The following is a 27,976-nucleotide window of genomic DNA, read 5'->3' on the forward strand; positions in this document are numbered from 1 at the left end:
GCAATGGCACCCCACTCCAGTACTCTTGCCTGGAATATCCCAGGGATAGAGGAGCCTGGTGAGCTGTAGTCCATGGGGTCACTAAGAATCGGACACGACTGAGCGACTTCACTTTAACTTTTCACTTTCATGCATTGGAGGAGGAAATGACAACCCACTCCAGTGTTCTTGCCTGGAGAATCCCAGGGACGGCGGAGCCTGGTGGGCTGCCGTCTATGGGGTCACACAGAGTCAGACACGACTGAAGCGACTTAGCAGCAGCAGCAGCAGCAGCATACTATTAATGACTACAGCAGAAGTTTTGAAAATCAGAGCTCAAAAAGCAAAGAAGAAAAACGAAATCCTAAGTGAACTGACTAGTCAAAAACGCCTAAAGGGAGAGATGAAAATAGTAAAGATGAAGTCAAATAATGCTCATTAAAAAAATTTTAAAGTAAATTTTATATAATTCTATTCCTAAACAAATGTTTATGAAGCTTTGGTTTTTCTTTCAAAAAAGCAAAGTGAAGCACAAATGAACTATCCAATGTAACAGTTTATTTTATTGAATAAATTGAATTATAGTAATTCAGGTAAATGGCTATTAAGTTTCAAATATCCAAAACTCTGATAGGAATATGTTTGTTTCTAATAAAAATGTATTGTATATGGTTAACCATTTGTATACCTAGTTGAACTCTAAATTCAGTTCAGAACTGAATTTTGTATTACAGTCCCCATTAAATACTTCTGTGAGATCAACAATATCTCATTACCAGCAAGGAAAGAATAAATCTTAAATTATAATGCAAAATTCTAAATCCATGAAGATATCAAAACCACAAAGAATAGAATTAATATAAATTCAGACTGTAGCTGAATTTCATTATCAGCTTTCCAATTTTGAAAAACATAACTGAGAACTTAAAATCAGAATTTCCTTGAAAATTATTCCATAAAATGGCAGTTTTTATACTTCATCAAAAACAAAACAAATCTTTTTAAAGTTCAATGAAATGCTATTTACCTGTTTCTGGGTTCCAAACATATACTATACCATCCTCACTTCCAGCAAAGAGAAAAGTCCCACATGGTGTCAAAGTGCTATGAATCTTCTCTCGATAATTTGCTGCACCTACAAATTTCCTTGCTGCTAATCTAGAAACAAAAAGATTTTATAAATGTAACTTGTCTTACCCATTTCAATGACTAGTGGTAGAAAAACTTTTCAATACTTCATTTGCATTTGACAAGCAACTTGTGAGAATCTGTTACACAGGATACATTCCATGAGGGATAGAGAATAAAGTAGAGGGAGTTCCAGAGCTCAGGGAGCTTATAATTTAGCAGGAGAGAGAAGAAATGCACCAAAGAAGAATAGAAAGTGAATGTAGAAAGTGCCACAAAAGAAGAACAGAAAAAGTCCTTTGCAGATTTGGATAAGAGAGAGAGATGATTTTTAGCTACGGCGCAAAGAAGATGCATTTGAATTGGTAACTCAAAAATGAACAGAATTTTTATATTCTTATATTTTTTCCATGTGAAAAAATTTTAAAATCAATGAATACTTGATTGCTGCAGAAATATTAGAAAAACCATTATTGAATCATCTCTTAAATATGGCATGTACCCTTCTGGGCTTTTAAACGTGTGAATAATAATAACAGCTAACATTTTCAGTGCTTATTATGCGCCAGGTGGCTCAGACAGTAAAGAATCTGCCTGCAATGCGGGAGACCTGGGTTCAATCCCTGGGTTGGGAAGAACCCCTGGAGAAGGGCATGGCAACCCACTCCAGTATTCCTGCCTGGAGAATCCCATGGACAGAGGAGCCTGGCAAGTTATAGTTCATGGGGTCACAAAGAGTCAGACATGACTGAGCGACTAAGCACAGCACAGCACAGGTACTATCATCATCACTGGTTACAGAGAGGATATTACATATACTGCTCTGTTATTTGCTTTTTTCAGTCAACAATGAACCATGAATAATGGCTTTTCATGTCAGAAAATAAAAATTATGCATTATCATTTTAACAGGCATATATTATATCATTGCCTAAATGTATCTTAAGAAATTTTCTATTGTTGGGTAACTCTTAGGGTATTTCCAGAAGAGTTATCCAACATGTTTCCCCTAGCACGAATATGATTTCTATGAACAACCTTGTGTGTGTGTGTGTACACACACACATTGCACTGTTTCACAATTATTTTCTTAACATAAATTCCTAAACTCAAGGTTACTGGGTCAAAACTTCTGCTATTTCTGTTAATTTAAGTATTGGGTTGGTCAGAAAGTTCATCAGGGTTTCTCTGCAAGGTGTTATGGAAAAACCCAAATGAATTTTTTGGCCAACTCAATACTTTACATCTATAAACTAGTTTATTACCCACAAAACACTTACGAGGATGGTGTAGTACTCTTCCATTTGTGTGAGGAGGAAAAGAGACTAATCAGTTAGTTTAAGGGATGGAACAGGCAGTATCTGACTATAAGCAGTTTTCCTCCAGAGCCCAAGTATGATCATGGGCTGAATACTATACTACTTAAAAAGAGAACAACTAAACTCTGCAGGCCTGGACTTTTAAAAATCTGGCTCAAATCTCTATTTGATTAGTCTCTCAGCATTCCTTAGCAAGAAACCAAAGCTCATATGGACTAACTCACTCTGCTTTGAACACAACTATTATCCCACATCTTGACTTTATTCCAGGCTTTCTACCCTAGAGAGGACACTGCCATCTTATCTAAATTCTATCCACCCTTCAAGATTGAGCTCAAAGACCAGATTCTCCATAGAGCCTTGAACGTAAGGCTTTAGCTTTTCAGCTTCACTGTTACCATGAAAAACATAATCCTTTTACTATATATTTATATTCATTAAAAGATACTTATAGAGTACTTGCTACCTTCCAGGTATGATGTTGGGTATGATGTATAGAAAAAAAAAAAAAGACTAGCAGATTCTATAATAGTCCTTGAAGATGTCACACTATAGGCTAATTAAGTGTTTTGCAAGTTATTTTGGAGAGTACATCTACATTCTAAACTCCCGATGAACCAATTCTGCTTATCATTCTCCCACAGCATCCATGCCACTGTCATGCTAGTCAAAGCCCTCTCATTCAGGCGTGATATTAGATCGTACTACTATGCTAGACCAATATCACAGAGATAAAAGATAGTCCATGGCAGAAGTTTCTCCTTTTTTAATGTGAAAATAAAAAGCAGTTGACTACATCTCAGCTTCAAAACTATTCACATTTGCGGTTAGATAATTGTTGCAGGGGCCTGTCTCATATGCTGCAGAATGCTCATTATCTCTGGTCTCTACCCACTTCCCAGGTGGCTCAGTGGTAAAGAATCCACCTGCCAATGCAGGAGCAGCAGGAGACACGGGTTGAATCCTTGGGTAGGGAAGATCCTCTGGAGGAGGAAATGACAACCCACTCCATCAGTCCTGCTGGGATAATTCCAGAGACACAGAAGCCTGGCAGGCTACAGTCCCTCGGGCCGCAAAGAGTCAGACACCACTGAGTAACTGAGTAACAATCCACTAGATACTAGAATAAACATTTAAGTGTCTCTAGACTCTGCCAGAGGTCCCCTGAAGGACAAAATTCTCTAGTTGAGAACCACAGCTGCATTGTATAAATATGAATTAAATCATTACTTATTCTATGAGTGTTTAACCTGCAAATACTGAAATATACTTACATTCGGAGATCCATAATTCTCAAAGTACTGTCTTTGGTATGAATTAATAAACGTTTTCCATTGGGATGAACCTCCAAGTAACTTATCGGGATTCCCTTAAACTCACTCTCTTTAATTTCCTAAAATGAGTTTAAAAAGATTATGTAATATTACAACTGCAAAATTTGTCTAAAGTTAAGCCCTTTTAAGTATACAAATTTAATTTTAAGAAGTCATTTTTAATTGCACAATGCAAGATGTTTTAAAATTGTTAGCAAAATTATTCCAAGTAAGTTCAAGTTAAGGACGAAAATAAAGCTGATAAAATGTAGTTTGGGGCTGCTAAGTAACACTATATTTAGTGTTTTTCTAGTATATTCTCAAATAAGAAGCACTTTCTGCAAACATGTCTTTTATTACTACATTGTCTGTTTATCATCATTTAAGAAATCTCAATTTCTAAGTTCAAAATTAAGAATAGAATTAGCTCTCAGTTCTATTTCAGTTTCAGATGATTTCTTCATGCATTTACCTCCACTTGTCCTAAAAAAGATAAGTTATCAGCATCTTATTATGAAACAATTTAGTTTAGATTGTAATTTTAGGTTTTTCTGGATACTTAAAGCAGCTAAATCTTCTGGTTACAGAAGAAGTCTCTAAGTAGACCTGACTACTGATGTCAAGAAAGACACAAACACTGGAGGAGAATCTGCCTGAACAAGCCATATATAAATAAGGACAATTTCCAAAATCCTTCTTGTTTGGATTATCAGGAGAAAGAAAACAATTGCAAATACAAAACTGTTTAAAGTCTGAAGAGTCAAGAGAAGGTCTGCTTTACTCTGCAGTCAGAATTCTGAATAGCATTCTTCTCCCTCGAGGTCCCCTTATTATTTTGCTCACTTCTCCTAGAAGGTCTCCTCTTCAGAGGTGGGTTGGCACCAATACAGGTGGGGTACAAACTGCTATAATCCTAATATCAGCAGTAGAATCCCCGGTTCTGCTGTTTGGTGCTGAAACCGGCTGCCAACCACTTTTTTACAAGTTCCAGAATAAAGTCAAACACTGACACCACAGATGGGGATTTTACTGAGCCCAACTACCATGATTTGGAGGTGAAGATGCACTGATGAAGGTCTGAGCACCTGGAGCAACACTTACACTGATGCAAACATGCAAAATCAAAAACAAGTCTGCATAACAAGTGTCAGGAATAAATTCGAGAAAAGAGTTGGCAGATTTAGTGTTTGTAGCGTCTGTTAATGATTTCCTTCATATTTTTTCATATTCATGCTCAAGGTCTGGTGTTAAAGACCACACTCTACACCAAGGAGCAGAGCAAGCAACATGGACGCTTCATCTTAAGGGACAAATGAGCATAAGCTAGCATCCCCCACTCCACTGGTGGAAGAGAGCCAAGTAAGAAACCGCAGTCTTCATCTGTCCCAGGCATAAGCTGTTAAAAGGACGTCCCATCCCTCATTTCCTCACTTTTTATATTTGACTGTCTCAAGTAACCACCAAGTGGCAGATTTCTAGGTGTATTTGCCTTTTGGTTACTACACAGAAGGAAAGAAAACACATGATTTTTAATATAAATAGCAGACTCTGTATTGCAGAAACAAATGACTAGAAATGTTGCCTTTGGAACCTTGCCAATATATCAATATATAAGTAATTAGAAAGTTCTTTCCAAAGTGTATGAAATTGCTACAACATGAATCCCAAGTCAGCATTCATTAATCTGACAGACTAGAAAAGAATGACTAAAAATAGAATAGACTGGGTTTTAAATTGATCTGACAGACTCAACAGATTTAACTAAAGTTGATGGAAATTCTTTTTCACACATCTTTTTTCAAACAGGGACAACTGCTACAATCTATTATGAAGAACAAGAAAACCAAAGAACACAGCTATAGCGTATTTATATATATGACATATATATATAGAAAACTCAAGTTTAATGACTTGTTTTGTATTTTTAGCTAAAACATACTAAATATACACCAACAAAGTTGCTTGGTATACAAGCCATCTTAAAAACACTGCTTAAAAAATGAGATTATTCATTTGTTTCAGCCAATTTAGTATATTTCAATCAGACAATTACTGTGATTAAATGACAGACCTCCTCATATTTATTAATATATAATCTTGATCACATAATTTTGAGAGACAGCACTGTTAACAAAACCTTAAGAATGGTGTTTCTAGTGATGCTTGCTATTGGACAAATAAAAAAAAGAATATGAATAGCAGAAAATATAAGTTGTTATGTATAGATGATAACATAACATATACCTCATTTTGCATAAATTTTACCAATGGATCCCTGAATACCAGAGTGCAACCTAAGGCTCAAAAATGTGAAAGGAAAGCCCAACCAAAATGAAGAAAATTTTCATTAAGTCACTATGTTATCAATTAGCTATCAGGAAAACACAATAACTGACTTTTGAGGGACTGAGAAAAACTTAATTCCTTTGAAAGGAGTGAACAGAATGTCCTGCATCTTTTAAGTCATGTGATTTTCCCCAATTTTTTCAAATAAATCCCCAAGTATGAAGTGAAACTCTACCTTGTTTATGCTCCAGTGACGCACTGAGTGTTGTATATCATTGACTTTGACATACGTATTCCAAACAACAATCACCCCTGTGCAGTCTCCTGAATACATGTGGTGACCTATTTAAAAAAATAAAATTATGTAGGTAAAAATGATACACAGAAGTTGTTTCAACTATTATGAAATTAGTCAAACACATCCCAATAAGACAAAAAATTGAAGTGCTATTAAAAGGTACTGTAGTTTAAAAAAAGCCCCAAAGGCAAACAATCAGATCCCAATTTTTTTCACCCTTTTGAGTTACTTGTGATTTCTTCTGTCACCTACCTGAATTTGAAAACAAAATGAAATGAGCATCTCAGTTCATGTGTACATGGCTCAAATTCCAAAGCAAAACAAATTATTTGAATTTTCAATATGATCTGTACTGCTCACTTTTATTAACCTATATAACCCATTTCACATTCCTGGAGAAACACCTATGCTCTAATATATACTGTTAGAATAATACCTGAGACCTGGTAGGAACTCAATAAATGATTAGGGAATTAATAAAATAATAAGTAACAGGTGTTCCAGTTTAACATTAATTCTGAAAGTCAAACCATCCTACAGTTAAATGGGACTTCAAAGGCCATCAGATTCAACTTCATAAACAATCAGGCATGTTTTAGAAACCATATGAACAGATGGCTGTTCAGCAACTGTGAATGCAATATTTTACACAAAGTATTAACATTTAGTGTATTCATGGAGAAGGAAATGGCAACCCATTCCAGTACTCTTGCCTGGAAAATCCCATGGATGGAGGAGCCTGGCAGGCTATCATCCGTGTGGTTGCAGAGTCGGACTCGACTGAGATTTCACTTTCACTTTCACTTTAGCTTGTTCAACTGTTGAAATGCTCTGCATGTGAGAATCTTCTTTCTAATTCTAAGCAAAGGAAAATCTGTTTTCTGTAGCTTTGGCTCTATTTCTACCTACTGGAGTAACACAGAAGGACTTCACTTTTTTCACACCTTAACCAAATACCTGAAGAAATTATTCATCTCCCTTTTATAATCTGAGCTACTTCTTCTATGACAGAGTTTTCAGATGCCTTTCTATCCTTGGTTGACCTTTCCTGAAGGGGTTCCTGCTTATAAACATCCTTATGGTTGAATTGAGTACATTAGAAATATTATTATTTTGATATGATCCCATACTAATTGTTTACAGCTATACAAACCTAATGTCTGAAATAATAGAAAAGGTGACTATTTAATAGATACAACAAATCTTAGTCTTTCAGCTGATAAAATAATTATATTTTATATCCTTGAAACATCATTTATAATACTCATATTCTAAGATTAAACCTTAAATAACTGCAAATTTCCCTTCCATAAACATGTGTTTATATACTTAAAAAATCTTGTTGCCACATTTAAAATACATATTTCCAACATTGTTCTGGGATCTTTCCTCCTATCTTCCTCAATTTTATCATTTACAGAAAAGGGTCCTTTAAGAAAACTACTAAGGGAACAATCACCAATTCAATGGAATATATTCATAAATTTGGAACAGGACTGGTTGTTACAGCAAAGATTAGTTGAATCAAAATGCTTAGAAATGTACTGACTTTAAAATTAACTAACAACTACTGCAGTGCCAAATTTATGACCAGGTCTATCATATGATCTGCACAAACAATCTAAATATGCACAAACATATTTAATTTTATCTAATACAAAAAGTCCCTTTCAAGCTGAAATAATTATTATCCTAGTGAAACAAAATTTTTAAAAAATTCTTCACGTAACTAGCCTTCGATTTGAATATAATTTTAGACATACCTTCAATATCAAAACAGAGAGAGTTGATGAAACTCTTGTGATTGTCAAACTGTCGGATCAATACGGCAGGATCCTGTCTCATATCAACTTTCCATATACGTATCACAGAATCATAGCATCCTGTCACCACCAGCTCTCTTACAGCTGGGTGGAATTTAGCCGTGTAAACAAAAGAAGGATGAGGTAAAACTCTGAAAGTATTTGTATTGTTTATTTCATTTTTCCATATCCTGGAAAAGGATGAAAATGTTACATATTGCTTCTGAAAGGCAGACGTTTCTCTAAGAACCGATATACGCAATGGACTTTATGAGTAAGCAAATGACAACAACCAATGGTAAATTTTCTAATAATAAAAATAATCTGATCACATTATTTGATGACCAGACTTCTTTACATTTTGACAAAGCTATTTCTTTTACAGTTATTTTCAAGTATTATGTTAATTCATCTACTAAATGCAATCTATACTGCAAAATGTCTCTATTTTTTTTAAACCAACCTATTCCTGACATTGATTAAACACAATGCATAGCTGGTAAAATATTGCATCTAATAAAATATAAGTAAAAAATACAATAGAGGAAGAAACTTCAATGATTTCTCATTTAGGTTGTGTATATTGCTTTTCCAAAGTGCTTACAGGTGAGGACTTAATATGGTACTCCATTAACTTTTTATTTGTAATTTCAAAGCATAATTAACATAAAGATCTCAAAGACTTAGAAGCCACTTTCAAATGACTATATAAGTACTTGAACAAAATAAGATTAAAATAATTACAATATTTTATAGGAAACAGGTTATCTAACATTGAGTACTCACTTTTAATACTCATTATCTCTTCCTTTATATAACAGGTGATTTAAAAGAAATTAATATTGTTATTGCTATAGTCTTGACAAAAGTAAACCCTAAGAGTTAAACTATCAGGTTAGCACTGGAGTGGGTTGCCATTGCCTTCTCCAAAGTCAATGTGTAAAAACAGACAAAATCTAGGAACAAACAGGTGCTTTATGAGTGTGAAGCACCTGATTTTTAAAAACTTAGGTTATCAGAATTAGAAGAATTTATTTTTTAACATGGGGATTTATAGTTTATCCTTTTTATTACTATCTAAGAAATGAAGCAAATTAAGTTTTTTTCAAAATTAACTATAGAAGAAAAACTACAGTTGCTATTCAAGAATAACATTCTATCAGCTTTCTCAGCAGCTGCTTAAAAATACAGGATATGATCTTCAACTACTAAGAATCCAAACTAGTAATGAAGGAAGTGAAAGACTGTTTTCAAGTAAAAGTAAAACATATGTGTCACTGCATAAACATTTTTACCATCGTGAAACTGTCAATGAACTCATGTAACATGAAATACAGTACTTAGTGGGAAAAAAAATCACTAATTTTGAGGGAATATTAAGGAGAATGCTGAAAGTAAAACTTCAGTTGCCTGCTAATAAATCTTAGCAGCGTCATCTGAAATGCTATATAACAAGAAATGACAAGTGTATTGTAAAAAGAGCTCAATATAATTTGAACAGACACAATATTTTAACGTAAGAATGAAGCTTTTTATATAAATGCTGAACTGGTATCAGTGATGGCTTTAGTCACGCAAGCAATGGGAGAATCTAAGATCAAAAGAAATGTATTACTCGGTTTGTGAAAAAAAAAAAAAAATCAGACTGATCATAGCAGAAAACATTTATACACAAATCTGTAAAGACTAGATGAACATACAAAAAATTATTTAAATTCGGAAAGAAAAGAATATACCAAAGTTAAAACAGTAGGTGTGAAGAGAGGATGGAGTGAGAACATATTGGTATATTTGAGAGCCATTACTCATGGACAAGTTTTTCTGATTATATTGGGAGCTGCTGTTCTTCTTTTTCTTCAAATTTTACTGAAGATAACTAAAGATGGAGATTTAAATTAAACCCATTTAGTAGAGAGCTAACCAGTGGAAAACAGTTACTCAGAAGATGCTAACAATAACAGGTGATGGTGACCTCAACGGAAGACAGAAGACCTGGCCAAAAACCCAATTTCTTGCCCCTTGCTTTCTGCAAGCATTCCTTATCTCTTTCAAAATCCCACTATCTTTTTATTTCTAGCCACAATGATTCTCTTTTCACTCAGTTAATCCTTCACAATAGTATTTTAGGATGCCAACAGTCCTAAATTAGGATCAACCCCAAAGCTACACAAAGGAAAACGTATACTTTATACAACATACGTTGTGTGAGGAAATCCAAGTTGACTTTAAAAAATGGTAAAATCTAAAAAAAAAAAAAAAAAAAAAGGTAAAACCTGAGCTGGGTCTTAAATGACGACTGTGAGCCCACCTTGGCTTACCATAGGCACTTAGATATTTGTTGGGTGAATGAGTTGGGCAGGAAGGGGAGGAGAAGCGCAGGAAGCCTAGGGAGAGTCAATAAGGTAACAGGGAGATGCCAAAGAAGATGAGATGTTAAGTGCGTTTCAGAAGTTTGTGTGAGTGATGCAGAGGGTACTACGGGAAGTGCACAAGAGAAAATGGGAGGTCAGTGAGGGCCATGTCTGTCATGCCCCGCTACGGAACCAGAACATTTTTAAAAATTTAAATTTTTGGCAATCAAAGATTTTCTTAAAGTCAAGACATTAAGAAAGATGGTTTTGGAAAGAATTTTAGCATAGCAGGGGTGGAGGAGCTAGAGGGTGAATACTGGCAAAGCTTAGCAGCAACAGTTGAAGCAAAAAGATAACAAGGGCTTGAATTAAGGCAACAGCAGTGAAGACAGAAAGAATGTGACAGAATGTGAGCCTTTTAGGAGGGAAAATTGATACACTTCAGAACTACTTAGATGTGAAAAAGAAAGATGAGTAGCACTATTCTGAGTTTCCAGCCTGGGAGGCAGGGTAGATAAGGAGACGCATTTAAAAATGTGGAGATGCAGAGAATGGACTTGTGGCCATGATGGAGAGGGAGAGAGGAGAACAAGTAGCATCAACATAGATACACTATCAGGTGTAAGATGGATAGCTGGCGAGAAGCTGCTTTGTGGCACAGGGAGCCCAGTCTGGTGCTGTGTGATGACCTGGAGGGATAGGATAGGGGAGGGGAGGGAAGCTATGAAAGGAGAGGATGTATGTATAATTATGGCTGATTTATATGGTAGAAACCAATACCACATAGTAAATTTTTTTAAATATTTAAATTAAAAAAAAAGAACAAAACAAAACAAAAACTATATGAAGGTTAAAAACAGAAAACAAAATTTGGTGATTTCAGATTTGGATTTGTGGTATCACTGGGCAATCCAGGCAGAAGTGTATTAATAGCTGAATTTAAAAAAGAGAAGGAGCTCAAAGTTATTAGCATACAAATGAGAGTCAAAGCTGAAAAAGATGAGAGAGAGCAGGATAAGCACACCAAACCACAGAACACACTGAATAAAGGATCGTGGGGACCCATATCTCTTTGTTAAGAGACATGAATAGAGATACACAAGGGTAAATTTATGAATGTGTGTGCTAAGTCGCTTCAGTCATGTCCAACTCTTTACGACACTATGGACTGTAGCCTGCCAGGCTCCTTTGTCCATGGGATTTCCCAGGCAAGAATACTGGAGTGGGTTGCCATTCCCTTCCTCAGGGGATCTTCCCGACCCCGGGATTGAACCCACAACCCTTATGTCTCTTGCATTGGCATGTGGGCTTTTTACCACGTGGGAAGCCCAAATTTATGGATATTAGGTGGTAAATCAGAGAGAAATACAGGAATTTCATGTCTGGTTAAATTACACTGTAAATTGAAGGTAGTCAATGAAAGTGGGAAGACTGTATAGAGAACTTAAGATTATGCAAAGAACTTGAAGCACGGTAAGATTTGGTTAGATCTGCTGCTAGAGGAATAAGAAAAAAAATAGCTAAATAAACATAAGCAAAAGGATTGCTCAGCAGAGATGAGAATTTATGGATTTTACGACTCTCAAATCCAAAGTCAAGGTCTTACCAAGGTTGTGCCTTTTTCTCTAGCATACCCTGGTGTCAGACAGAATGGTTACGCTTGAAAGAACAAGAAACCAGATGGGTTATTGAAGATATTGCTACGAGGGATTAATAGTAGGCTTCTAGTTCTCCAGTGGCTCTGACAGTAAAGAATCTACCTACACTGCAGGAGACCAGGTTTGATTCCTGAGTCGGGAAGATCCCCTGGAAAAGGGCATGGTGACCCACTCTAGTATTCTTACCTGGAGAATCCCATACTCAGAGTAGCCTGGTGGGCTACAGTCCATAGGGTCGCAAAGAGTCAGACACGACTGAGCGACTAACACTACTACTTATTAAATTGGAAGGGGTTACATTATTTTAAGACTGACATTCTGAAAAATGCAAATATTTGAAAATCTATTACACTCTTAAAATGCAAGATGCATATTAATTTACTGACCCTACATTATGCATTGAGCAGCACCATGTCTTGGTCCCTGGATCCAGCTAAACAGTACAGATGGAATCCCTGCCATCAACAGCTTGTATTCCAGGAAAAAAAATCTCAGTTGTTTAATAACTTCAAAGTATTAATCAAAACTGTACAAAATGACCATTTAAAGGCTGAGGATTAGAAACACTGTATTTCATATAAATGAAATATATTTAACAGCATGTGTTTAGGAAAAAGTTTTCATAACTTATTTAATCAGTGAGTCTGTATGATGCATATTTATGACAGTCCCTTGATAAGAAAGACATAATTGAAGCATAAGAGCAGTTATATCACTTTACATTCTATTTCCCCTCTTTGAGGGCATGCAGCATACACAGAAGACGAGGTAGTTAGGTAGCATCACTGACTCAACGGACTTCAGTTTGAGCATCCAGGAGTATCCAGGAGACACTGAATGACAGGAAAGCCTGGCATGCTGCAATCCATGTGGTTTCAAAGAGTCAGACACAACTTAGTGACTGAACAACAACAAGCATACACAGAAGTGAGTACTTCTGAAGTATACTAACCTGGCAGTGCCGTCGGATGATGCAGTAAGAATATAACGATCGTCTTTTGACCAGCAAAGATCATAAATGATATTGAGGTGGCCACACAATTCTCTCATGAAACGTCCAGAAGGAATTTCGTATACTAACGAAAATATTCCCCAAATTAGCAAGTTTTCAGACAGAGGATTCTTAACTTAATAATATAAAAATCCATAATTTATAATAATTTGTACATAAGGTAAGCACTGTCTATAAGAATATTATCACTAAAGACATTTTCAGTATGAAAAAAGGTCAAAATCTACTTAAAAGATTTCAATTGCTTTAGATACGAGAACTTAAATACCTAAAATTTTACAATACGCTACAATTAACAATTATTCTGATGTCTTTTCAAAGCAATCCTAATAATCTTTGATAATCAACTTATTAAACAGATAACTTTTAAATTACAATTCACTTCAAAGATTCTGTAATTTGGGCTTTTATGAAAAAAGTATTATTTTATCTGAAAATCAGTCAAAGTTCAAGCAAAATTTAACTATTCGAAGCAATGAGAAACTTAAACTCAGCTACTGTGAGAGAAAAATTCCAATACTGAAAATGACAGGGGAATTAATAGAGATTTAATCTGATAAACAAGGCATTGTGGTATTGTTATGTTATGTATACAGTAAAACCTTCTAACAACACAGAACAACAGTTTCCATGTCTCTACTTCCACCTAGTGGTAAAACCAACTGCTGTTTAAAATACTATGTACAGAAGAACTGCTATAGCAAAATAAGAAAGTAAAGTAAGTAAAGTCACTCAGTCGTGTCCAACTCTTTGTGACCCTGTGGACTGCAGCCCACCAGGCTCCTCAGTCCATGGGATTCTCCAGGCAAGAATACTGGAGTGGGTTGCCATTTCCTTCTCCAGGGGATCTTCCCAACTCAGGGATCGAACCCGGGTCTCCCGCATTGGAGGCAGACGCTTTAACCTCTGAGCCACCAGGGAAGCCCCTATAGCAAAATAAAGACCTTGGAAAATCTGCTCCACCATAAAAGCAGTAAGAACACTGGCAAAAATTGTCAAAATTAACTTTTTCAAAATTTTGGGAATTAAAGGCTTATAACAATCCGAGGAGCATTTTACTAAAGAAAAACATGAATATTGGCAACAACAGTGAGCTCTGTGGTGTTTTAAGTTGTCCTGTTCCCATTTTCCTCTCCCAAGCTCCAGAGTAGCCTTGAAAACCAACAGCCTTGAAACTACAAAGAATAGTAGCCTCACATCTATGAGATGGGCAGAAAAGGCCTGAAGACCTCCAAAGCCCATCCCCAAGACAAAACTGTTAGACAGTTTGGCAGCTTCCTGCAAGGCTCCATTCTCAGGGCCTGGCTTTATCTGACCTGGTTCTGAGCATGCTCTGGGTGAAGAGTCCTAACCCTGGGGTGCATAAAATAATCAGCAGTGTGGCACTCTGAGGCAGTGATACCAGGAAGAAGAAGCTGATCAAAGAACTTAAAAGGAAATACTGGGAATAAGATGTCCATAGGGTACTTTGAAAAGCTCCAGTATATTCCAGGGAATTGAGAAGAACACATACACATCAATGGCTGTGCACATACTTGTGCAAGACAGACCTGAAAGGCCTTGTACCGGGGAAGCTCTGTGCAAACAGAAAGTGAAGGCTAAGGTGGAGTTGTAAACTCTCTACTTTAGCACTGGAAACCTATCCCAACACACACACACACACACACACACACACACACACACACACACAGAGTGCCCTTCAGCACTGGCTGGCGGGGAGACCTGTTTACTCAAGGATATTTAAAAATCCCTCTCTAACCATCAGCTGACCACCAAGCTAGCAAGGCAAAAATTCCAGGGGTAGCACCTCACAAGGAATAAAGCCTAGGAAAATAACTATACAGATAACAACAACAGATCCCAGGTGGGCAGATGGAAGTGGGTAAGTAAGGGAATCTGATTTCCAGAGCTGCCACATTATAATATATAAAATATTCAGTTTTCAAGGGAGACAAACACATATACACAAAACACAAAAGTACGGCCACACACAGGAGAAAAAGCAGTCAGCAGAAACTGTCTATGACACCTAGTTAAATACTTTAAATCCTTTCTTAAAAGTATGTTCAAAGAACTAAAGAAAACCACATCTAAAGAACGAAGGTGTGAGAATTATTTCTTACCAATTAATAGAGAGAGGTTATAAAAAAAAAGACAAAGTAGAAATTCTAGAGTTGAAAAGTACAATAACTGAAATAAACAATTCACTAGAGGGGCTCAACAGCAGATATGAACTGTCAGAATAACCACTAAACATGAAGACAGTTCAATTAAGATTACGTAGTCGGAGGGGCAGAAAGTAAAAAATGAAGGAAAATGAATAAAGGTGCATACCATCAAGTGCACCAACACAGAAATGATGGAGTCTCAGAAGAAGAGAAGAAACAGAAGGGCGCAGAAAGAACATCTGAAGAAATAAAGATGAAAAACTTCCAAAGTTTGTGAAAAACATTAATCTGTACATCCTATGAGCTGAATGAATTCCAGGCAGATACATCATAATCAAAAATCAAAGACAAAGATTCTTCTTTTTTAAAAAATTTTTTCAGATTCAAGCAGTAGTAGGTATATCTAAACTTAAGTTTTTCTCAAAGTATGAAGTAACACATATTTATCCTGGAAATGTTAAAAACACACACATCAGAATGAAAATAATTCTTTCACTGCCCAGTGCATCGTGAAAAAAAAAATCACTATTAATACTCTGGGTGTATGTTTTCTTAAGAATCTTTTTTTACCCCAATGCATAGCTTTTAGTGAATGTTAACAATAGCAGAATAGCATAGTCATAATCAAACTACATGATAACTTTGTACATCTAAAGTGAACATTATTTCATGACGAGGAATATTTACTTAATAGCTGATAATCAAGCCAATTATGAGTCCTTGCTGAAAAAAAGAGCCAATCAGCCCCAGAATAATAAACTGTGACGTTCTCAAAGTCAGTGCTCGGGGCAGACGCCTGTGAAGAGCTGGCTACTTCCTGCTGAGGTGAGCTGGTTTTCACCATTAAACAAGAAGGGAAAGTATTTCATGCCTCTATGACTAGAAGAGCATGAATACCCACTGAAAAAAACATCTCTAATGTTACAGAAATAACTTGTCAATGTGGTTTCTCCATTTTTTAAAGGTACTTTAAGAGTAGGTCTTTGGACTCTCTGCTGAGTTACTATAATTAAAATTCTTCATTGGTATTCTTAAGCCAATTTTTACTGTCTTAGCACATAACAAATTTGAGGGCTTTCATAACCAAATTCTCACTATTATCAAAGGACTAAAATTGGACTAAAATTCCTCAAGAGAGTTATAAATCCTACATGCTACAAAATTTCTATACTTAAAATAGAAAACACACAAAGAGTACCTCTCGAATATTTTTAAAAATTTATTATCCTTCATTTAATCATTCTCATTTTTATTCCTGGACATATACTGTATAGTGTAAATTATTAAAAAAGAATTGTGACTTTACTTGAGGAAATCTATTTTAATTCAGTAGTATGAGTGGATGACAAATTAAGATTTCAATGAATTTTAAAAAACAAAAAAAATCCTCTCATAGTTTAATATTAGGATAAACAGATAGGATCATTACTCACAAATAATTGGATATCCATCCCGGCTGGCACAGGCTGCTGCTAATATTCTTCCATTGTGGGAGAAAGCAAGACAAAAGCATCCTCGCTCTCCTGCATTTAGTGAGAAGAGGTGCTTGTTTGGGATACGGCAGGCCTGTAAAACATACATTTTGCAAATACAGATGAAGAAACATCAAATATGAAAGCTAGTTGTTAATTTCAATTATTGTAGCTGGTGCCGTTTCTGGTTTTTTAAAAGGTCCCTTTACTGTGAGGCAGAGGAGGAAGAAAGCAAGCACGCAGAATGATGGAAAACCATAGTAAATTACTTCACTTTCAAAGCAGATGATCAGTTTTAATTCTCTATAAAATTGAGTGAATTTATACCCCATGCCTAACTAGCACTATTCACCTAGAAGATGAACACAAACTTTCAAGATCTGATACTCTAAAGCTGTCACTACCAGATTATTTTCACATAGCCACAAAAGGGAATGTGTGTCATACCCTTCTTTCATGACAGCAACTAATAAGTGATTTTTGTGGAACCATAAACTTGTCCTGAGTCTACAGATGACATACAGACCAAGCTGAAGTCCAGGATGTATAAAGATTCATTTTTTCTTTTTTCTCTTCAATAACCATCATTTGCAAAGCCTTCCAAAATGCATTTTATGTTATGTATACAGTAAAACCTTCTAACAACACAAGTCTCTACTTCCACCTAGTGGTAAAACCAACTGCTGTGCTATAGCAAAATAAAGACCAAAATAAATCAATCACTTCCTATTGACTTCTCATTCACAACTTTTATTAAAATTCCTTCATCATTTTTATGTTTTCATGCCTTATTACCAGATGAAACCAAAACTTTCTGTGTATTAATATCTATTGTAGAAAATACTACTTGCTTTTATTTGTCCTAATTCTACCTCTTTCAAAGTTTGGTGAGCCTTAGTTCCTGTATTTCTTTCTTATTATTCAAAATGTATATTTGGCCCTTATGACATGCCATGAATGTGGTACTTTTATTACAAATATCTTTTTATATATTCATCATGAGCTTCCCAGGTGGTTCAGTGATAAAGAATCTGCCTGCTAGCGCAGGAGATACAGGACACATGGGTTCAATCCCTGGGTTGGGAAGATGGCCTGGAGTTAGGAAATAGCTTCCCACTCCAGTATTCTTGCCTGGAAAATCCCATGGACAGAGAAATGTGGCGGGCTACAGTCCATGGGATGGCAAAGAGTCAAACGCTACTGAGTGACTGAGCATACACTCACACACACATTCATCACAGCAAACCTGTGAGTAACTACTGCTGCTAAGTCATGTCAGTCATGTCTGACTCTGTGCGACCCCATAGACGGCGGCCTACCAGGCTCCCGTCCCTGGGATTCTCCAGGCAAGCACACTGGAGTGGGTTGCCATTTCCTTCTCCAATGCATGAAAGTGAAAAGTGGAAGTGAAGTTGCTCAGTCGTGTCCAACTCTTCGTGACTCCATGGACTGCAGCCTACCAGGCTCCTCCGTCCGTGGGATTTCCCAGGCAAGAGTACTGGAGTGGGGTTGCCATTGCCTTCTCTGGAGTAACTACTAGCACTATATAAAGCTAATAAGTATTATTCACAGTCAGTCAAAGACTATGGACTCAAGGACCTGCTTTCTAGACGGGAACCAGGTTCTCACAAGTAGCATCACAATTTAGCAGCAATATGAAGAGGCAGATTTATGAGCAGCTACTAGAAAGGTGAAAAATTCAACAGACATCTATTAGATGTCAATATTGTACCAGATACCATCTTTCCATCCAGATGATTTAGAAAAGGGAGAGGGGGATAAAAAGAGGTCAAAAATTGAAGAAAAAGTTAGCAGGTTTCATAATCACTTACTGCTGCTCGTAGAGGAGGAGGTGTAGTTAAAGAACACTGTGCCTCATCACTAAAGCCAAAACACTAAAGCCACAATCATTTAACTTGCATCCCCAGAGTAAGACGCTATACTCAGAAGAGGCACCTGATGAACATTTAATAACAGCAACAAAGGGCCTCAACACCCTCAACTCTCCACTTCTTTACTGCTTTGTCAGTCACTCAATCACACTAGGTCTTTCCTCCTTTCATATTCATGTCTCATTCCTCACATTTCAAGGTCTACTACATGCCATTGCCAGCACTGGGACAAATTGTTAATTTGTCCTAAAATGCCATTGCTATCACACTTCCCTCTCACCTGAAACCTCCCACTTTTCCTCAGTCCCACACAATCAAATATTAGGCTACCCACCATTTGAGCCACTTCAGAATGTGGGCCTACTCTGTCATCACCACTTACACAAACTTGGATTTCCCAGCCACCAAGCTCTGAGTGTCTGAGGAATACAACAGGTGCTTTCCATTTATTTATAACATCGCCCCAACATGAAATACTCTTCCCTGTCCTCTTCACTCACTCCTAACTTGACCACTCTTTAAAGTTTGTCACAGGCTCCCCCAACCTGTTGAATGAACCCTTCTTCCATCACTCCAGATCACCATTTACGTATCAGAAATCCTCAAACTGCTTTAATTTCAGGGTGCTTTACAGTCTTAAAAATTTTTTGAGGATCCCCAACTGTGGCTATATCTACAGATATTTATATTAGAAATTAAAACCGAGAACTTAAAAAACCATTTGTTAATCATTTAAAAAATAACAGAGCAAGTCCATTAAATGTTAACATAATTTCTTTTCATGAAAGAGTTCATAAAATGGAACTGTTCTATTATTTTTGTTAATCTTTTCAATATCTGGCTTAATACATGGTAGTTGGATTTGCTTAATAAAAGCAAAACTGTTTCTGCATTCACCCTCTTGTGATATCAGATATCATTTAGCCTCTGGAAAACTCCAGTGTGAGAGAATGAAAGTCTTTGAGAGAATGAAAGTCAAAAAGACAGATTAAATTGTTACAGAATCATTAGAATTATTCTAATCTTATTCTGAAAATAGACTAACTTCAACAGACCCCTTGAAAGGGTCTGAGGACTCCCAGCAGTGCCTGAATCACACTTTTGAGAACTGCTCATCTAAACAATTATTTTTATATCTATATTTTCTGAAGAGTTCTTTGCAGCATACCTGATAGTGAACAGCACAGTAACTCCCATGTTCCCAACTGATGTGAAAGGTCCCCAAGGGCACAGTCTAAGTATTATTCTCTCCATATTATTATGTGTAAAGTGTTTAAAAGTGACTTTAAGAAGAAAAAAAAAAAAGTGACTTTAAGATGTATCTGTAAAATTGGCCTCAAAATGAAAATTAAATATGATGCAAACAGAATGTGAAAAAGTCTAGGAAAATAGTCACTCTTATGTATATACTGAGTCTATAAAATGAAGCACTCCACTCTTTATGGAAACAAGTAAGACTGGCAAAACCTTACCAGTAATGCTTCTTGCCACAGCAAAATATGATAGCCAAGTACAAAAAAATTTTAGTGAAAACTTAAATACTGCTCAACTTCTGGTAGAAGGATATAGATATACCTGTCTCTATCAAAATATGATTCAGGAAGAAGCCAGGGACTGAGAATTTCATGAATCCAAAAACTGTCAATTTATGGCCTGAACTGTATCCCCCCACATTCCTATATTGAAGCCCTAAGCCCAGTACCTCAGAATGTAACAGTATTTGGATACAAGGTCTTTACAGAGCAGATTAAGCTAAAATGAGGTTGCCAGGGTGAGCCATAGTCTAATAAGAAGAAGATGAGACACCAGGCATGTACACGTTCAGAGAAAAGACCACGAAGAAGCAGTGAGATGGCAGCCATCTGCCAGCCAAGGAGAAGGGCCTCAGCATGAACCAGCCTGCCAGCCCTTCATCTGGGACTTCCAGCCTCCAGAATTAACAGAAAATAAATTTCTATTGATTAAGCCAAGCTGTCTGTGATCTTTCTTATGGCAGCTCTGGCAAACTAATAAAACTCTCCATATCCCCAAAGAACTTAAGATAATATCTGTATGTACCCACTAGGCACTCTATTATTATTTACCAAATGAATTAATAGGCAGACAAGATCATGGCTAAAAACAAGGATAACCTGAAAGCTTTAAGTAGCAAGCTATTTACCCTAGGAGCTGATGGCGCATTTTAAAATAAATATCTAAATGAATCCAGTGTCAGTGAACACTTCACCTGCCCAGGCAACCGTTTCCACTTCACCACTTCCTTTGAATCCTCTAATCCAGGGTCTGTGTCCACTGAACTTGGCTCATGGTGTCGCTCACAGTGCACTGGTTTACCCTTTTCTTCCTGAAGAGCCATCATAGAACGGTAAGATGGCTTTACCTAGGTATGTACAGAGAATGAGAAAATATATGTATCATGTTAATCTTTTTCTCTTTTCTAGCATATATGGCTTTTAAAATATTGAAACAAACAGTATAATGTGAAAATGTTTCAAAATGTAATCCAGAAAAAATTCTACTTTTATTTATACACTATTTAAATAAAATAAAATGAATGGGCTCAGTTGGTAAAGAATCTGCCTGCAATGCAGAAGACTCCGGTTTGATTCTTGGGTTGGGAAGATCTGCTGGAGAAGGGACAGGCTACCCACTCCACTATTCTTGGGCTTCCCTTGTGGCTCAGCTGGTAAAGAATCCGCCTGCAATGTGGGAGACCTGGGTTTGATCCCTGGGTTGGGAAGATCCCCTCGAGAAGGGAAAGGCTATCCACTCCAGTATTCTAGCTTGGAGAATTCCATGGGCTATATAGTCCATGGATTCACAAAGAGTTGGAGATGACTAAACAACTTTCAGTATCACTTTAAATAAAATGAAAGTTGCTTGAAATTACAGTCCTAAACCCAAAAGCCTTTAAAGAGGGAAAGGCTAAAACAGAACTCCAACGAAATAGTTTTAATCACTCTGTCCCTTTGTTTCTACCTCTTCACCAGTACCTACCAAATGTTATATTATGGCTCTGGCATTACACTATGGCATCTCTGGCTTTAAGATCATAACATAAAGACCTAATGTTTTTAAATCCTCTATTTCTTAAAATAGATTTAATTCCATTCAAACCAATGAAAACCAACACTGTGGTCTCAGTTTATATCAATACAGAATATGCAGAATGGCCTGAAATGTTTTGTATCAATGAGACAAAAGCAAAAGTTTCACCTCATTTTAGGACAAATGTTTGCTAAGACAGTCATAATTTTAATCTATATACAACAGAAGTAGAAATATTACTTGTTGATTATTTGAATAATAGTGTAAAAAATCTGCAAGCTATGATCTAAATGTAGCCCAATGACATTTTGCAAATAAAGTTTTATTCAAACACACCCAAAACCATCTGTTTAGTTATCATCTACATATGTATATGTAGCTACTTTCACTTTAGGTTGAGTAGCTGCGACAGAGACTGCAGAGCCTGCAAAGCCTAAATTATTTACTGTCTGGTCCTATTTGTCACTTTCCACATTAAGTCATCTGCCTGCAATGCAGGAGACCCAGGTTTGATTTCTGGGTCGGGAAGATCCCCTGGAGAAGGAAATGGCAACCCACTCCAGTATTCTTTCCTGGAGAACGCCATGGAGAGAGGTGCCTGGTGGGCTACAGTCCATGGGGTCACAAGAGTCAGACACGACTTAGTGACTAAGCCACCACCACACATTAAGTCATTCTTTTATCTTTAATATTTAAACATTAGTATGATTTTTAAAAAAATCTTAAAATTGAAATCTTTATTTAGGACTTATAATTCATTAAAATGTCTTTTAAGTATCAGCTATTACAGGCTTAATATTAATCTCTGATGTTTCCTTTCTACTTCAGATATCTATTAAAATAATTCTAAAGTTTTTATCTGTATAGAAATAGAAACCATCACCCACCCTTTAATCTCAACAACAGAAGATATATTTTTTGCATGTGCTATTAACTTACACATTCTGGAACTTTCAATCCTCTTACAGTTACATACAACGTTGATGGATAATGATTTCTTGGACATTTTGACCACCACTCAAAAACCTCAACAACGTTTGACTGGGATCGAGGCTTAGTAGGTGGGTAATACAGTTGCAAGCGAAGTTTTGAATTGATGTTTACATTTCCATTGGCTCCTAGAAGCTTAAAATGAGAATTCAAATGAAACATTACTCTCATTGAAAAGATGCCCAATAAACCAACAGTAGACAGTCAAAAATTCATTTTAAAAAGATTAATATGGCATGCAGAAGTTCCTCAGATTTGCAAAGCAAAGAACACTGACACAGTTGGTTAAGCACAGTTTCAGATTATTTTGACAAGGTAACCCAAATGACATCCTAAGAGCTGTCTTTTCCCCTATACAACTTCAGACCATTAGTAAAGCATTAACATTATTGTGGCAGGTGTTACTTTGTACAAATAAGGTGATCAACATACATCTGTTTGTAACAATACTGATAAAGATCAAAATGCATATTATTTAAACACAGAAACAAATTTCCCATTTGTTCAACATCAGTATTTTTACTGGTAAAATTTCCTGGTTAAACTTTCAAAAAGCCAAAAGTATTCTAAAAGAGAGCTCCATATTATGTTTTTAAAATGTTTTGGTCCATTTTCTTAAAAAGGTCTATTCAATTAAAAAAACTATTAAACAAGGCAACATACGTTTAAACTAAATAAGTGGACATTCTTAGGAGAAAAATTATCTCACCAACTCAAAATTAGGTTCTCTTTCACTAGACTGTGACCGTTAAGTAGAAAATACCTCTGTTAACCTTTGTGTCCTTTACAAATTAGTAGAGACATTTGAGAGCTTCTGCAGCAGTTCAGGCAGAACATGGAGGTGACAAACTGGAAGAGTAGGAAGGGACAGAGTACAGGGAACATTTAATAACTGTTACTGGTCGTGCAACTTGGAAAGTAAACAGGGAGGAGCCAAGAAAGATGCTTCACATAGTGCTGTCCAACAGGACTTTCTGTGATGACAGGCATGCTCTCAACTTGTGCCATGCAAGACAGTGTCCACTAGTCACTTATGGCTGTCGAGCACTTGAAGTGGGGCTAGTGCAACTGTGGAAATCAAATTTTAATTATATTTAATTTTAGCTCATTAATTTGAATTCAAACAGCCACATATGACGTGTAGCTACCAAAACAGATAGGGCAGCTGTAAGGCGGTAAGCCTGGGAGACTGGGCAGATGGCGGTGCTACCAAATGAGGCAGCAGGTAAGGAAGATGCCAAGAGATTTACGGAGGATGTTCAGTTTGGGGGAGTCAGATAGCTATGGGTCGCCCAAGCTGAAATGTCTGAATTTTGAAGCATATGCAGGAAAAGCGGGTCTAAGAAAAGTGGATTAAAGATGAAGTCATGAGCAGGACTGATATTAAAGAGACAGGTGGAAGACCAGGAAGGAAACCGAAGGACTGCGATAAGGAAATCAGGAAAAAATGGTGTCAAGAAAAACCAAGGTATCAAGAGCTTCAAAAGCATGGTATTACACACATAAGTATGACTGGTAAAAGAACTAGAAAATGTTCAATAATTTGGCAAATAGAAGCTTTATTAGCTGAGGCAAAACCCAGATTTGCACTGTGTTCAGGAACAAGGTAACAATAAGGAAACAGAAGTTAGCAAAAATACAACTCATCTTTTCCCTACTCCTGTAGGAGAGGATGTAAAGTCAACATAGGTTGTAAGCTGAGGGGTGACATTATGAAATAGAGGGATAAAAAAATAGTTTCAAACTGAGCAATTGAGATGTTTAGTCATTAAATATTATGCACTCATGATTCCTTTCATAAACTGTACTATCTGCCTGAAGCTTATCATAAGGCAATAATATCATTTTTAGAAGGTTATTTATTCTCCCAATTCTAAATCATACTTTCCATAAGTTGTTTTAATATTCACTAACCAATTTAGTTTATACAAGTATGCTGCTTAGTATGAGTAAACAACTAAAATTCAGCCAAATCCTGCCATTTACAAAACATACAATGTGAAGCATGAACAAATAAGGTTTTATTATTTTGTAGTTTAACAGATTAGTCATATACATGTGCTTAAAGAATCAAAAGTGCCTCTACCTGAGAATTAGGATAAAGTCTCATTTATATCTGGACAAAGTTCTTTCGGGTTCATTTGGACCACTATGATAACTTCACAATTACCTAGGACATTCCTAAAACCAATGGTACAGGTATTAAAACATGTGCACTATAATCTGATTCATGTTATTTCCTCAAAGATGAGGCTTTTTTAGTCAGTTTCCATATATTTATTAATTCCCTCAGTAGATACTCATGGAGCACTTTCTGTGTGCTATTCATATGCAGGGAATGATATCATAGAGAATTTCAAGAGTAGTATATTAAATGCAAAGAGACTTGGTAAAATACAGACTAAAATATGTTCAACAAATTGGCCAAAAAGAACTGCCAGTGACTTGAAAATTCACAATCTGATGAAAGATAACATGTTTACAACAGAGGACGCACATACAATAATGTACCCTTTACTTCTGATTGCCTGAATAAATAAACATTTTTATAACACTTAAAAGATAAAAATGTTGTGAAATACATTGTTTCCCAAGTGCAACTGACAGTAAATACGGCAGTTCTGCCGTAGCATGAAAGTAATGAAAGCAGTTTCTAATAAGACCACAAGGTGGCAATGTTCATTCACTCTGTGAATGCGACCCTTTCTGGTCTTTTGTTTTTATTTACTTATTTGATTTAGTATGAGACAGGGTCTAGAAAAAGGTATAAGAGGTTATAGAAGGGAGATTTTAGAAGGTACAATGGACCGAGGGATTCTAAAACTACTCTAGAATTAATGACTTCCTCACCACAGTCAATCTGCTGCCATTCAGCAAGCAGACGGTACCTCTTTCTAAAGCCTCTAAACTTCAGCATGGATTAAGTGTCTCATCTGGGTTTTCACAGCATCTGCTCCATAGCACACAATCATACAGGCAGTTCAGTTTACAGAGAAACTGAACTGGAGGCCCAGGACAATGTCTAATTTATCTACAAATAGACACTTACTAAATATTTGTTGAATGAATGGATGCACAAATGGAAAAACTTTATAAGATAATACACAACAGGTTAATTACTCAAGACTTCTTAGAACTCAAATTTATGTTCGAAGCCAGAAATTTAAAAATGATGAAATTAAAATTTACCCTTTTTAAACATCAATCTATCCACATGTTTCATCTCTGTTGAAACATCCTAGTCAAAGATACCATCATTTTATATCTAGACTACAGCAAGAATTTCCTACTTTGATTTCCAGTATCTACATTTCTGACCTCTCTAATTCATTCTCTACCCAGCAAAGTAAGCTTTATAAAAAGTCAATCAGATTATTTTACCCTTTTGTTTAAAATCGTTAAATGGCTTCCCATTACTCTTTAAAGTCTATAATGGTGGCTAGTTGCTATAATGGCTTGGGCTCGAAGACCTTGTGTAATCAAGGCCCTGTCTACGTCGGCAAGCTCTTCAGGCACCGTTTTCTCCCTCAGTCTCTGTCCTCCATTCTCAGTGGCCTTCTTTCGGTTATCGCGGTATTCCTTGCTCCTTCCAACATCAGGGTCTTTGCATACTCTGCACCCAACCGAGAACTCTCTTTCTCATTCCTGCCATCCAGCTCATGATCAGGTTCAATGTCCTTTCTGTAGGAGACCTTTACCTGATACCACAGATGCTTTCATCATCTTGATAGTATTCATAAAAATTATAGCAAATGCTAAGCTCTATGATCAACTGTTTTATGCCTGTTTTTCTTGCTAGAATATGAAGGCCATGAGGTCAAGGAGTTTATCTTCTTTGTTCACTGAATAGAACAGTGGCTGGCACATAGAAAGGGTTCAGTAAATAATTTGCTGAGTTGAATAAATGTGGGCAGGGCTGTGTGTGTCTTTTTCAATGCTTGGGTCCACAGAGCATAAAGGGTATCGGGCACACATCTAAGCACTGAACAAATATCTAAGAATCTGAATGAGCATCATTTGAGTTCGAATTAATACCTCTTCACCACGGCAATCTTACCTCCTTATCCTAACTCCTTATATGACACCAAACTGAGTTGAAAAAAAAAATAACCCGTAACATTTGAAGATTTGAAAAACATACCTTGAGAAATGCCCAGGCAATCTTCCGGAAGCCACATTCTTGGTTTCGAATTTCAGAGTTATTCTTAATTTCTTCCATGCTTAAGAAATCAAGAATCTGTAAGTAAGCATAAAAAATTATTTCATAGTATACTAGGTTATCTAAAATTTAGTATTTTCTAAATATTACTAAAATTTTTAAAACCCTCACTTAGAAGAAAAACATTTTTACCTCATCTTGCTCACTTTTAATTCATCCAGTTAGTAAGGTCTGTTTCTGATCACTTTATCTTTTATCAATCAGTCTTTTAAGATTTATTTAAAACTCAAGACAAAGTATTATCTCAAATATAGTCCTGGCAAAAATATACCAGGCATAGAATTCTTAGGATTTGCTCATTTTTGCATGTATGAGCACAGACTTCAAAGACTTGTTTGTTTAATGAACTCATGGCCTTATCTGCAGGTTCTTCCTTGGATCAACTTCCTAAGTTGGGTATTTTCTCTTTAGATATATGTTTTTATTAGGCTTCTCAAAAGATTTTCTTTTATATCTCCATCTTGTCTGGATATTAAACTTCACGGATTCCAACCAACCAGCCAGCCAGAGATTACATGTATTCTAGGTACTTGTCAGAGACTACCACTTTGAACCTACTGGTGCTTATCAAAAGGTCTACTGAGGTAACAAATCTATAGCAGACTGCTTAAAAATAATACATACTCCAATTTATTCCTGTTTTTTATATACTTAAACTTGTCTTCAATGTAATACATTCCCAGTGAAAAAAACACTGACAGTATAAGAAAAATATATACCAAAGTAAAAACAGCTTGTAGCCTAGACTCATAGCTGACAAACATTAACATCAAGTTTATAGGTATTTAAATCTTGTTCTATGTATTCCAACACTATTTTGCAAACTATTGTCATATAATATGTAGTGGACAGCTCAAGTCAATATATAAATATGTATATCATCATGTACATATCATAAATTTAATAAAAATCATAATTTATTTGACCAAACCTCTTGCTAATTGAAGAGACCTATTTCCTTAAAATTTCTGCTATTATAAACAGTGCTTAAATAAATATCCTTACATATACATCTTTGACTACTTGCCACTTATCCTTTAG

The 27,976-nt window shown here is 36.1% G+C and overlaps 1 protein-coding gene across 8 annotated transcripts in view; it reads right to left on the bottom strand.

Moving 5' to 3' along the window:
* AHI1 (Abelson helper integration site 1) overlaps positions 1 to 27,976 on the bottom strand; it is a 223,469-nt gene that overhangs the window by 144,384 nt on the left and 51,109 nt on the right. For all 8 annotated transcript variants that reach the window (XR_001918550.1, XR_001918549.1, XM_018053237.1 and 5 more), the window contains 9 exons: positions 26,858 to 26,953; positions 22,666 to 22,851; positions 20,906 to 21,058; positions 16,748 to 16,880; positions 13,087 to 13,210; positions 8,087 to 8,316; positions 6,261 to 6,367; positions 3,701 to 3,819; positions 1,007 to 1,137 (listed from right to left, as the gene is read on the bottom strand). Coding sequence is in view for 6 of the 8 variants with exons in the window: in XM_018053237.1 (XP_017908726.1) it covers positions 1,007 to 1,137; positions 3,701 to 3,819; positions 6,261 to 6,367; positions 8,087 to 8,316; positions 13,087 to 13,210; positions 16,748 to 16,880; positions 20,906 to 21,058; positions 22,666 to 22,851; positions 26,858 to 26,953 (1,279 nt within the window). In the remaining 2 variants the exon portion in view is untranslated. The remainder of the gene's footprint in view (positions 1 to 1,006; positions 1,138 to 3,700; positions 3,820 to 6,260; positions 6,368 to 8,086; positions 8,317 to 13,086; positions 13,211 to 16,747; positions 16,881 to 20,905; positions 21,059 to 22,665; positions 22,852 to 26,857; positions 26,954 to 27,976) is intronic.

The sequence above is a fragment of the Capra hircus genome, chromosome 9 (assembly GCF_001704415.2).
Source record: "Capra hircus breed San Clemente chromosome 9, ASM170441v1, whole genome shotgun sequence".
Classification (NCBI taxonomy): domain Eukaryota; kingdom Metazoa; phylum Chordata; class Mammalia; order Artiodactyla; family Bovidae; genus Capra; species Capra hircus.